This window comes from Mastigoproctus giganteus, chromosome 11 (assembly GCF_048544385.1).
Source record: "Mastigoproctus giganteus isolate SK-2022 chromosome 11, ASM4854438v1, whole genome shotgun sequence".
NCBI classification, from domain to species: Eukaryota; Metazoa; Arthropoda; class Arachnida; order Uropygi; family Thelyphonidae; genus Mastigoproctus; species Mastigoproctus giganteus.
Window position 1 is genome coordinate 72,178,255 of NC_143585.1, and position 14,297 is coordinate 72,192,551.

General features: G+C 37.6%; 1 protein-coding gene across 5 annotated transcripts in view; it reads left to right on the plus strand.

The window, feature by feature from the left end:
- Nucleotides 1-7,577: 7,577 nt before the first annotated feature.
- The window catches only part of Kdm5 (Lysine demethylase 5), a 589,167-nt gene continuing 582,447 nt past the window's right edge, over nt 7,578-14,297 (plus strand). For all 5 annotated transcript variants that reach the window (XM_090384917.1, XM_090384920.1, XM_090384918.1 and 2 more), the window contains exon 1: nt 7,578-7,990. In XM_090384917.1, the coding sequence (XP_090241043.1) occupies nt 7,841-7,990 (150 nt within the window). In that variant the 5' untranslated portion in view covers nt 7,578-7,840. The remainder of the gene's footprint in view (nt 7,991-14,297) is intronic.

The window sequence follows — 14,297 nt, forward strand, 5'->3', positions numbered from 1 at the left end:
TCCTTCCGGTTCAAGGGCGCATACTTACCATCAAGTGCCTTAAATGCCTCCGATTCGGACACACAACCCATGTCTGTGTCCGACTAGACTCGCTCTGTGGCCACTGCGCCGAACGCGACACACCTACAACAATTGTTCAAACAAAAACCAAGCCCCTAACTGGGTCAAATGCAAAGTCGCAAAAATGATTCCCAATCACTCCGCCCGGAATGCCAAATGTCCAATCTATTTAAGAGTATTGAGAACCAAATTATGATATTATGATATTAGGGTCCCCTGTAAATGATTACATCTACCCATATTTATTTTGTCTGTAAATTGTGTGTGTTCTATGGTTGATTTGCCTCTTTGCTGGACGAAAAAACCCCAGTTACTGGGGGGAGGGACCTTGCTATCTAAACTAGCAGGGTTGGGGATCAAGGCATTACATCGCTTCCTCTGCGACAACCGAAGTTAATCATAATCATAAGAATTGAGAACCATCCAGAACAAAACCGACTATGGCTGTTCACCATAATCGCCATCCCAGCAATGTCCTCAAGATTCTCCAACTGAATGTCCAAAGAGTCAGAAATGTGTTCAACCAAATTAGAATGAAAATGGATGAAGAATAAATTGATATTCTATGTGCTCAAGAGTCCTACATCCACATGGGATGGGTTCAAGTGTACCCCCGTGCATATAGGATCATTGAGACAACCACAGATACCCCATGGGCAGCCATCATTATTAGGAACACTACAATTACAGTCACAAAGATCGACTCCGTATGTACCCACTTTGGTGTTTGCCAGCACACATTATCTGCCAACTCTCTGCACATAGCCTCCTTGTACTGTCGACGGCGAGCTGATATCTCATTATAAAGGGTGTTTCAAAAGTGATGGTCAATAATTTAAAGGTGAACTGTATAGACTACAATATGCAAAATAAAAGCCTAGTAAACATGGGTCCTTAAGAATCGTTTTCGAGATATTGCACATTTCTAGTTGGGGTCCACCACTGACTTTTTTGTTTAGGTTAGGTTATGCTCATTCTCTCCATTTCCCATCTCTCAATGCTCTGAGACGTAGCAGGTATACGAGTACTTGTCAAAAGCTAGTCAACATGGAAAGAGGTTACATCAACGAAGAGTATGGGGACATGCACTTCATGTATGGTAAAGCCAATGGCAGTGCACTCGAGGCTGCACGTTTGTACCAAGAAGAATTTTCCCGCCGAAGGAAGCCTAAGAGGCGCACATTCATCAGGGTACATCAACGCCTTAGAGAAAATGAGCGCTTAGCACATGGAGTACGAGCAGGGAAGCCCTGAAGCATAACACCTGAGGTTGAGGAAAGGGTTTTAGAAGAAAAAACATCCTGTAACATATAACATCTGTAAAATCTTGTGGGTTGAAACCAAAATTAAAAATGTATTATCTTATGTTTAATAAAACCACCCTTAGAAAAGGATTCACGGCTTTTTACCAAACTCGTGCTCCCATAGTCACTGGCGAATTTTAACAGAAAATGTGCATTATCTCGAAAATGGTTCATTTGCGGGCCGATGTTCACTGGGACTTTTTTGCTTATTTTAGTTTGCGCCTTTCACCTTTAAATTATTGACCATCATTTTTGAAACACCCTGTATATAGATGAAACAGAACTTTTTGGGAACATTGCTATCAATATGACATCAATAAAAGCTTTCTTGCTCCTCGAATGATGGCTTTCAAGATATAGCTGCTTTCAGTAATCCTTGTTAAAATGCTACTGTTAGTAAACTATGCAAATGGTAGATTGTTCTAAAAATTGAAGTGCTCTGTAATCATTTATCATTTTTAGTCTGATTAACATGGCCAATGATATATGGAAAAAAAATAAAAAAAAAAACAGAAGCAAAATTTAACATTTTTCTTATGGGATTTTCATTTTCATTTAGACGAGATCTTCATTTCATCTAAATGAAGTGGCTCAATTGAACCCATAGAGTTTTATGGTTTTCTGAGCCATCTTGTTAAGATGGGTAAATGTGATATAAGTAAAACATCTTGGTTAGCAAGCCTGCTAGTAACTAAATGGTGGTTAGCAAGCTATTAAGACTGGATTGACAATGAAGTGCTTCATGAAGGCTGGATTCACCTCATGTATAATTTCCCTCTTTATGATTTACCCAGAAGGCTCCTAATTACCAAAACTGGAAATATACCCAGTGGGCAGGAACATCTCTACATAATTGACGAAACCAACTACAAAGCCTTCACTATTTTTGCCCAGACTGTATTTGAAATGAGTCAAATTCACCTACAGCAAACTGTTCAGCACACCCCTATCTTATAATGAACTCAAAACTCAATTCACAGAACATATCCTGAATGGAAACAAAAGAAAACACCAAGAGTATATTGATCATTATCCTGACCTACAGGAATCTCTCGACGTTCACAAAGGAAGCTATCTTACAAACCCACCAACCCAAAAAGGACTTTTCTACAATAGATAGAAGAACTCCAAGCAATCCTTGTGCTTCATGAATCCATGGGCCACCTCTCATCCCCCTAAGATAAGATTATCCAAGTCCTCTACACAGTGTGGGACTCTGCTCATTGCCTACAAGTCACAATTGGCTGAAGAAGATTAAATTGCTGACACTGGGCCCTTGCCCAATGTGGGACCCATTCACTTGCTGGCATCTCTTCTCTTCGAGGTGTAGGATAATATCTGATTTTCCTACTTGTGTTGGAACTCACATAAATACTCCTCTGGGTGTGGGACTGGCATTTGACCTTTCAAATGCAGGGTCATGCTTAGGCAACTTGACTTTGTGGATCACTTGACCTCACAATCTTTTCTCTTCTTCCTGAGGTAGGATGGGCTCCCCCTTTGGGGGGGGAGCTCACCCTACCTCAGGAAGAAGACCTCACCCTCTTTCCTGTGCCTACCTTCTTTCTTCTCCTCAATCTCTCACCCCTTGTCCTATTTCAAAAAAGAAATTTTTTTTTCTGGCCCTCCCTGGGAAGCTTAGCCTAACCCCAGGGTCGGCCAGCCAGAGTTCTCTTCCCACTTACCTGGTCCGGCTCCCAGTGCCAGTGACGGTAACTAGCAGTCTGTGGTGTTCCACAGACCCTAGGCTAAGCGGCTAGATGAACGACATAACCCGCACTAAGCAAACATGAACATACACTAACATATGCTATCTGGCCTTGACAGTGCTGTCGTACTTCACAAGAGATTCAAATGCGGAGTTGTTCGAAATCACCGCTGCTGCTTGTCAAAAAACACTATATACTATACTATGCTATCTGGCCTGGACAGTATTGTCTTATTTCACAAGAGATCCAAATGCGGAGTTGCGCGAAAGCACCGATGCCGCTTTAAAAAAAAAAAAAAATCAAAGCGAATTGTGGCTCACCTCCCTCTATTTTTGATGGGAACTGGGCAGGCTTTTCCGGTATTTTCCTTCCTGCTGGAAAAGTGGACAGAAAGAACATAACAACACACCCAGAATGGACAATATAACATTTCACAGATTTCTTTATGTTTTACAGAGTTTTGCACAATAATGTGTACCAAGGGGAAGTTGAATTAACCTTAAGGGGCCGCAGTGCATAAGATACTCTACATGTCATACTCTGTCACTGACAGTTGTAGAATAGATGTGCAGAAATTTGTCTTTAGACAGCGGGTGGTTAATTGCTGGAACAAACTTCCTTCTGTCGTTGTGGAAGTTGATAGCTTAAATAAATTCAAGGAGGGACTGGGCAAACTTTTATAGGGAATGGATGTATGAAATTGTTTTTTGGCTGATGCTTCATAAGCTCATGCCCTTGCTTTCTTGCATCACATGTCTCTATTATTACTACTACTATTACTTTCCATTGAGGGACAAAGCATCACTACAGAACGTCCAAAGTTGTTTCTGTACTTTCCAGTGCCGAACTTTCTCTCTTCGATTTGCCGTTTTCTGGACCATAAACCCGATTTCCATCAGAAAAACCATGCTACCCTCGTCTGAGATCGATGAACTCAGCCAAAAAGATTCATAAAATTCCTTGCGCATTAACGGGATTCGAACTTTGGTCTTTTTTACGTGGTGCGTGCCGTGGGCGACGATGATGCCATCTTTTCCACATAAAGGGCCTGTTTATAAAGCGCCACTGCGTAGTGCATAACTTGCACATCCTCATGTGGCGGCTCTGAAAGCAGGCAAGCTTTTGTTATATTTTGGCGAACCACACTAGTGTGAGAAAAATCGTATTATATTCTACTAGGACACATGCCATAATTTCCGACTGATATATCCAGTGCTAATTAAGTGATAAAATCGGAGGCGACTGACCACAGAACGGAACGAAGCCTAGAGTGAACTCCAATCCCCCGACAAGTCATCATGAAATGTGACTAACTGAAACACGACTACTAATGACCAACAGATCCGCCCAGTAAACTCCACTTCCAGGACAAGAGTGATGAAAACGCGACAAACACTGGACCTGGCTACATTCAAGACAACATTGACGGGACCTGAGTCTCACGAATGACAACTACCTGATTGCGCCTTTGTGGAGACTAAAAAAAGTAAAAAGTAAAGTGCAGCCATTATCAACCCACTGCAGGATGGAAGCCTCCTCAACAATTCATGTTGAGGGAAATGGACCATAATCTGCCACGCTGGTCCAATGCGGATTGGCAGATCGACCGTCCGTATTCAGCAGTCAGGGGCTTGAACCCCGGTCTACGCAAAGAGCGTGTGCTACTGCACTCCCGCTCCTGCCCAGTCGGCTACGGAGGCCCGTGGAGACTAGTCTGATATTACCGGACCTGACCGTGTGCTTTGCTGCAAACTGCCTTATTGGCGATCTAAATCTCTAAATCGAGCTCCCTGTCTCGATTTACTTTATACCCTCCTCCCTTCCTTACCATCCCTCCTTTACTCTGGTGGGGTTTGAGCAGGCCCCACTGACCACCAGGGTCCCCTTCTCTATCATCCCCATTCTTCTGTCTTTTCCTCCAGTCTTCAATCTCCCTACCCCACTCTACCTGTACACCAGAGTACGCCCCACACATCAAAAATTGAATCATTCAAATTTGAACCTCGCACAACGACTTTTGGCTACCAATTCTAACGTTTTCCCCCTTTTAATTTTATTTAATTATTTTATTTTTTTTATTCAATTATTTTTTATTTTATTTAAATATGAATGATGCTGAATAGGTTGCTTTCATTTCTTCTTTTTATTGTAGACATTTTCAGATTTACAAAGTAGGCTAATGGTTATAAACGTGGTTGTTGTTGTTTGGTTTTTAGGAGCATTAGCAACTAAAGCCATATTGCTCCGGGGATATGCGGTGGTCATTCCTTGGCCTTTTCTGCATCCTCCGTATTTGGTGGTCACTGGCTCGAACTCCGTTCTAATTAAGAAGCATGTGCTACGCACTGTTGCTCTTGCCCACCTGGCTATGAAGGCGCCGTATAAATGTGGTAATGTTCCTTTTGAACGGGTGGACCAATTGGAATAGCTTGGTTATTGTCACATGTTATATGACTTATTGCACTAACCTGTAGATAAAAATCGCACTTTGAAAACTTCCTCCTCAGTACACAAAAATGTATTGACAATATTAATACCAGGAACGGGAGTTTATGCTACCTGCGAAAAATTTTGATTCCGCCGGAATTCATCCTATACACCATATTGATTTGAAGAGTTATACAACATATGTATGTAATACACGTATTGAATAGAATCCTGATCAATAGCTATTAAACGGAATTAATTAATTAATACTCCAATCTAAACAAAGTGTTGGGAAATTTCCCTGTACTGCATGAGGATTTTCTGTACCACACAGAAGAATATTCTTATTGTTTATATAACTAGTCATATAAACCAGGCTTCATCACAGAAGAATGTCCATTGTTAGGTCCTAAGGTATTCATCCATTATTTCCAGTGACCATCTACATGGACGGTTTAGCTTTACACAGCCTGTTAGCAGAAATTGCTGTCTGGCTATTCTGAACCCTGAAGACACTCACTATGGACACCTCGTGTTAATTCGCCGGATTTTGAGGTAACCTGTATAGATCTGTGATGAAATTAGGCTTGGACAGCTTGGTACAATAAAGAGGAGTATGAGATGTTCAGAAGTCTTGCGAGGGCGCTCTCCCACAAGAGGGAGTAAAAAGCACCCACAAAGTATATGAAGGTGGCTATTTCATATTTGGATGTGGAACTCTGGATGTAATTTCTTAACGCAAGAAGTTACTGGACTTGCCCTTAACGAATCCATACTGGTGAGGTGAAAAAATATCTTGAGCTTGGAATAAATCATAGATTCTTGGGGAGAGTAGTCGTTCGTAGAGTTTTCCCAAATTCGGTAGGAGAGAAATGGATGGAAGGCTCTGGGTTCCAAACCATTGGCTTCCTAGCGTGGAGTTCACTTGAATTGAGCAGTTATAACACAGTCCGGTTTAAAATGTTTTTACCTGTGGCCGCAGTAACGTCAAGCGGTCGTCGGTCGTTTATTCCAGAATATCGTAGGGTTGCTGCCTTGCTGTTTGAGCCAGATTCCGGCCTGTTCTGGTTGATTTATCCCTTGACCAGCTCTCTTCTTATAATGTTTTCTGTCTCTGCATAGTTTCTAGACAACTCTGCATGACACATTAAGCCATCATGCCACCTCCGCTTGCGAGTTCCCGGCTTCAAGTCGTCCAACGTTCTGCCATCTAAAAGAATCATCTAAACGTCGAAGACTTGCCATCCTGAGTACTGGAGATTTGGCTATCTTACTGAGGCTGCCAAAATAATGTGTTGCTCTGTAGGTGGTAGATCGAGTTCTATTGGATATTCGGAATTTGCGTTCCAGGATGCCTATTATATCAAATATTCGCCTTCGGTGACACTGTTCACAATAAAATATTCACGAAAAACATTGTATTCTGTTAATTTTATCGAGCAGAATAGAAAAAAACATATATAGTGAAAAACGTATCATCTTTCTGACAATCTTTTAGGCCTGTTATACTGAAGGACTACTGCCTGATGCTGATCATCTCCATTTGCTAGTTGGTTGTTGTAGGATTTTAGGCACATCAGCGGCTGAGATCATATTGCGCTGATATTGTCAGTAAATTGCGTGTTTTTTGTTTGAAAACAGGCTATAAAAATTTCTTGTGATTGACGAAATTATAACTCAAGTCTTATCCAACCGTTGTTGGGAAAACAGTGATTATGTGAACTGTACTACTCAGGAGGGTTTTCTTTTACATTAGTCGATCTCAGGAAAGAATAACCATGTTTTTATTCCAATAAAACAGGCAAATGGACCACAAATATAGCAACTCTTTGCCTTAGTGTCATTGGCTTAACACACACAAGTTTGTCTCATATTTTTTTTATTACAATCTGAAGCAAGCTCTCGACTCGGAAATTTCAGACACTAGAGGGCAAAATCTTTATCAGAGATATATGCGCTGAAGCGAAAGCGTTCGGCGAAGAAAAATGTTTAGTTTTGTATTCTTCCGCTAACAATTAAAAATATACCGATCGTAGGAACGTATAATTTAAGTTTAACTTCAATAACTTTGAAGTTCGTACCTTTTTAAGTTGAATAGTGTGATTTTTGTTTCTTTTTATGCGATCGGTGTTTTGATGTTTGACCGAAACATAATATTGTGTATAAAACCTTTAGATCTGCCTTGGATGTTTAACGTTGTGATGTCGTGAGGCTACGAGATTTGGGATTGTTGTTTGGTGTGATGTTTGTATAGATGAATGCGTGGCTTCTAGTTGCCAGTAAAGATTCTATGTTGTGTATAATGCTTCCAAGCTGAGTTTGTGTTAATTTAAAGTGACCATGACCTCTGCGGAGTTTGAATTTACGCCTCCACCTGAGGCTCCTGTGTTTGAACCAACATCCGAAGAATTTAAAGATCCTCTTGGATTCATAGCAAAGATAAGGCCAATAGCGGAACAAACGGGAATTTGTAAAATAAAGCCACCAGCGGTTAGTAAACTTTAAATACATTTAATGTTTACTTTTGTTTATGGAAAAAACAGTCGTTGGTATTGTGGAATGAATATAAATAAATATAAACGTTTGAAATAAATAAATGAAACGTTTAATGAATAGCGTTGCTTTGTTCATACCACGAGCATAATAGTAGACATGAAATTCTTTTGAAACTGACAATAGACTTATTGACATTTGAGAGTTTCCATTGGATAATTTAATGAAACGCTAGTAATCTGAAGGCATTTAATTGTTATTAGTAATGTTTAACTGACTGGGTAAGAGGCATTTAAACAAGCTGAAGGAGGCCATTATTTTTTTTCTCTCACTCCCTTTCGTTATTTATGGCGTCTACCCTTGGAGATAACGACGTTTTACTTAATTAAACATATACGCTTTCATACAAAGTTTAAAATGTATAAACAGAATTTTGTATCCGTGTGGGTGCGATTGAGAACCTAACGTAGCAATGTTTTGTGCCAATTTTTCAAAACGAGATCGTTTTGAAATATGGCCTGTATCTGAGAGTGCATTCTCTTTTAGCGATGAAGTAGATTCGAGTGGATACAATTTTTTTTTTTTTTTTTTTTGTCTTTTAGAGTGTTTAGTTACTACCTTAAAAAAAACAAAAAACATCTATTGAACGATTAGCTTATTAGTTACAATAAAGAAAGCTGGCGTTTTTCATATTTATGTTAATAAAACGTTACTGAAACAGTTGACTGCATAAGCAATTTTGTTAAGTTTTCATTACATTTTTCTTGATATTTGAGAACCCATTTTTAGAATTTCGTAGTATATTGTTCCCTGAATGCTGATTTTAAAACATGCTTGTGTTGATGACCTCTGTTTTATTATGGTACACTTCTCTACCAAGGCAGTTTAGTATGACTGAGTGTAGGGAGAGGCTTCCTTCTTGGCTATGCATACGTGAGATTGAAGAAAGACAATATGGCTGCCGTTTAAACTCGAATTCTCATAATATGAAAAAAAAAAAAAAAAAAAAATATATATATATATATATATATATATATAAATAAATAAATAAATAAAAAAAAGGATACTAATAAAGGGCTAAACATATACTTGCAGTTCAAAACTCGTAATTTCGTTTAGACTGGTTACCACATTTAAACGAAGAAGGTTCTTTTAATTTTCAGTTTACCCCCATCCAAAATATTGCGAATATGTAAAAAATATATTTATATTAAATATTTTTAGATGTAAACGATAAGAATATTTTTATGTACAGTTCTTTATTTATAATAAAAAAAGTGTAATTTTCTTTGTAGAGGATGTATGATAAAATATGGTTATTTTAATATTAGAATTTTGAATTTCATAATGAGAACAGAATATTTTGTAGTTTGATAGATATTGAAACTTTTTCTCATAACAATTTTGTGCATGAATACACGTTAGCAAGAAGAGTATTAAATGCTCTTAAATGAGATTTTTTTTTTTTTTTTTTTTTTTTTATTATGTCAAAAGGAGAGGGGGATATAGTCATGGATTATTTTTGATATACTTAAGGCATGCACTTTGCATCAGTTTCAGCAGGTACTTGTAATGCTGTGAATAACAGGATGATAAGTGAGCCTTTTGTGATGTTTTTTTTTTTTTTTTTATCCTTCCATGTTCATTTTCATTTTGTAAGAAACTGTGCTACCACTCTGGTGTAAAAATTGTTTTATGATTTTTGTTAATTAGGCATGTTTAATCCAGATTTGACTTGTTAGATTCTCATATAAAACAATGTGTAACAATCCTGTAGCACTGTATTTGCTGGACAAAAACATGCTAAATTGTAATGTGGAAAATTGACTTATTTTTTTAAAATAAATCTGAATAAAATAACCCTCCACTGACAACAACACTCCATTCTTAGAAAGTAATTTAGATAAAATCAAAAATTTTCATTGAAATAGTTGGTATGAACAAAGGATAAAAAGAAAAAAAAAATCTTTTTACACTCCACTACACTCTTAAGTCACCAGAAGGGTTTCCATGACACTACTTTATTGTAGTTGATAATACTAGTGCAACAGTTAATGTGTTGTACATTTTTTGTGGTAGTGTTATTGGATTGATCTTACAGTGTATGTTGTTATATCCTTTTTTTATATTATCCCCAGAACCACAGCCAGTCATGTTTATGCAAGGTTTTGTCACCTGTTCTCAGTAGCATAACAGTAGAAAGGCATTATATATATTGGATTGGCTCTGTCATTGAGATTTTCCCTGATCCACTATACACTTAGTTTTACCACCATCTGTGCAATGTTTATCTGGCTTATAATGAATTAGTGAAAATAAGCCGTAATGTGTGAAATCATGCCTTTGTCCAAGGCTCTAATTTGTAATTGTGAAATTGTTTGAAAACAAATGGAACATTATCAAGTGCTCCTCTGAGTTAACATTATCCAAATAATGGCTTTATTGAATTCTTTCTTCTTACAGTAATTCCTAACCCTAGAGTAACGGTGCCTGCTCTCACAGATCCCCTGTGAAAATATCTATTGTATCAGTTGCTGATTCAAGATTAATCACCCTTCCTTTCTCTATCTTCTTAATGATACATTTGCTCTTAAGTAGTTTTGGAAATCGTAAGTTATTGTATATATAGCGTAATTAATCAAAACATCTGGAGGGGAATGAAATGCTTCCATTTTTGTTATTCATTTTGCCTTTTGCACCTTTGGTTTCAGCGTAATGAGAACAAATGTTTCTTGCCAGTTGTTTGCTTCTTCAACTACAGAAATTAAGTTCTCTATTTTGTTTAATTATTATATACAATCGGTTTTTTTCTCTCAATTATTATTATTTGTACAATATGATTTCTTGTCTCGATTATTATATTTATGCAATACTGTTTCTTGTTCTGATTATTTATCTAGCTATCATTATCTGTTTTATTTGACAAAACAATAATAATAAAATAACAAAAAAAATGATAAGAATAAAATAACTAATAAATAAGAGAAAAGAAAATGGACAACCTAAGTGTTTCCCTTCTCCTGTAGATAATTATCCAGCTGACCTTTGAATTTCCCCAAACTGTCAGCTTTTACCACCCATGTAGGCAACTTATTCCAGTAATTTATAACTCTCTGGCTAAAATAAAACTTCCTGCAATCCAGTCTAAACATCTTTCCCTGTAACTTGAAATTATGCCCCCTTGTTCTGGAATCGTCAATAACCGTGAAAATTTTGTCCTTATTCATTTTGCTTATGCCTCTCAGAGCCTTAAACACCTCAATCAAGTCTCCTCTAAGGTGCTTAGTTTCCAAGCTCTGCAACCCATATTTGAAGGCTTTCTTCATATGGACGCCCTTTTGCCAATCCAACCAGGTGGGTCACCCGTCTCTGGACCCTTTCAAGAAGCACACTCCATGCGATCTCCATACCTGAACAGTATTCCAAGTGTGGTGTAACAATAGCCTTATACAATGGGATTATGACTTCCTTATCTCTACTAGCAATTGTTCGATACATCATTGATAGAACACCATGGACCTTCCTTGCAACCTGTCTACAATGCTCGGAGAACTTAGTCTGACCGTATCGTAACATCCAAGTAACTTTCCTCCACTACCGGCTTTAGTTCAACTCTGCCAAGTGTATAAGTTATTTTGGAGTTACTGTTCCTCAGGTGCAGTACCTTACACTTTGCTGGATTAAAGCATAGCTGCCATTTTTCTGACCATCCCAGAAGTCTATCTAGGTCATTCTGAAGAAGCTCTGCTTGGCGGCGGTCATTAACTACTCTACCAATCTTTACATCATCTGCAAATTTAGACATGCCCTCTGTCCCTTCATCGATGTCATTTATGAAAATCAAAAACAACAGTGGTCCTAATACTGATCCTTGGGGAACTCCACTTCTTACATCAACCCAATCTGAGGAATAATCATTTATCACAACCCTCTGCCTCCTGCCCCGAAGCCATCCAGCTATCCATCTAAGGATTTTCCCTGTGATTCCAACCTGTTCCAGCTTATAAAGTAACTGCTCATGTGGGACTGAGTCAAAGCTTTGCTGAAATCCAAATAAACAGTGTCAAAATTATTCCCAAAGTCCAGCTTTTGAGTGAGCCTGTCAAAATAACTAACCAGATTAGTTAAACATGATTTTCCCTTTACAAAACCATGCCTGAGTATCCTTCAGAATTCCATTTCTATCTAAATGATCCTTACAAAACCATGCCTGAGTATCCTTCAGAATTCCATTTCTATCTAAATGATCCTGAATTCCAACTTTGATCATTGTCTCCATGATTTTCCCTACTACTGAAGTTATAAAATGTTTGCAGACAACAGGATTTAAGCTATACTGATAATGCAATAGTCTTAATTTTCACAGTAGAATAAATTTTCTTTTGTAAAGAGTTGCCCTGGTTTTATCTTTAAAATAAATACACTTTTGGCTTTGCTAAAAATGTTTACTTTCTATTTTTCAAAAGTTTTGGTTTTTCCAATCGGTTTTAAAGATAAGCTGCTATGTCTGTTCTGTTGCAGGGCTAACCAGTTGCTCTTCATATAGCAGCAGCTGTCTAGTGACAACAGCAGACAAAACAGAAAGCTTTTGCTGTAATATAGCTAAAGCTATCTGTTTTGTCAGATAGCTTTGAAAACTCTTTATATACTGCATGGTATCTCACATCAACAAATTTCTGTGCAGATGTTAAGTCTGCCCATTGATACTACAGCCCATGTACTTTCTGATGAGGGATTCCTTGTTCCTAAAACAGGCTGTCATACCAAAAAAACTGATTTGAAAGATGAGACTGAACATAGAAGTCTCATCTTTTAAAGAAATGGCAGATTAATCTTTTGACAAGGAATTCTGTTTGAAAGTAGTGGAATACCAGGGAAACTTGTGGCCATCAAGTCTGTTCTATTGTGAGAATTAAGACTATTACATTTTCCATGCAGTGTAAACTGATTTTGCAGCTAGCAAGATTTAAAGGACAAAATAGTATGTTGCAAGAATCTTAGAGTAAAATGTCCCCCCCCCTTCTGACAAATGCAATTGTTCACATGTTTGCTGGATTGCTTTCTTAATTAATATTTTTATTAATATTTTTGGATTTTAAAATGTTTATTTATTTATTTTTAATAAAATGTGTCAAATTTTGAAGAATTCCTGATTGTAAAGGACTAAATTTTACAGAATTTATTGTAGTTATTTAAAAAAAAAAAAAAAAAAATCATTTTCCTTCCTTCATTTACACTTTCTTTTTCTATTCACTTTCCTAAAACAATAACTTTTATATTAAATAATCAGCATGCAGACAACATGAAATCATTATGGTTTTGTGTCTTTCTCAGGCAAATATAGTCCAATAATAGGGGTTAAAGATATAGTAACAGTTAATACAGTAATATCAGGCGTTAAAAATACAGTAAATTTTTAGGAAATTTTTCTTCTATACATTGCTCTGCTGCTATTTTAGATATGATATAGTTAATTATTCACATGTTTTTTCTTATTGAGGCTGCCAGTTGTCTGATGAGAAACTGGATTGAAACAGCTGTCAAATGGGAGTTGCCTTTTGGTGATGCCATTTGTTTAAAAGATACCAGTAACTTACATTGAGCCATGGATAATGGTGTTATCTCTACTTGGAGCCAAAGGCTACCATTGCTTGGGGGGGGGGGAACCAAAATGTTAAAAGAAAAAAAATTGATTGCAGAGTTGCACACAGGTTTCAACTAATTTCAGTGCCTTTGTTGAACTGTAACCCAGCAACCTTTAATATTCTCTAGGATTGTACTTAGTTCAGTGACGAAGTTCAAGTAGAGGAAGTGAGGGGATGCATATTGTAGCCCCCTTCTTTGTTCACATACCTGAGAAGGATATGTGATTGAGAATGTGCCTGAATACCTCCTATTGCCTGATCTTCAAGATGCAACACTTCTTTATTTGGGTTGATTTCTACATTTGATGAGAAAGTTGGCATTTGTAGCCAATTTCTTTGGTTCCAGAGATTTAAGCATCCTTCAGAAGTCTAGTGATATTTCTTTTGTGCATATTAATGAGTGACTGTTAAACCATTATTAGTTCAGTAGCTTTTCAACATTTTTTTCATTTCTTTGTTTCAAATTACACTGAAAGGATAGAATTCATAGGATATCTGGTTCCTGGGCAATGCAATTTGCACTATCCCCGTTTGACAGTATCAAGAGTGTATCAGGAATGCACCATCTCCGGAATAACATCTCGTCACGGACAGCACTGTGGGCAGAGAAAGGTGGTGGATGAACGTGGCCGTTGATGCTGTCACACACCTCTTGCTAG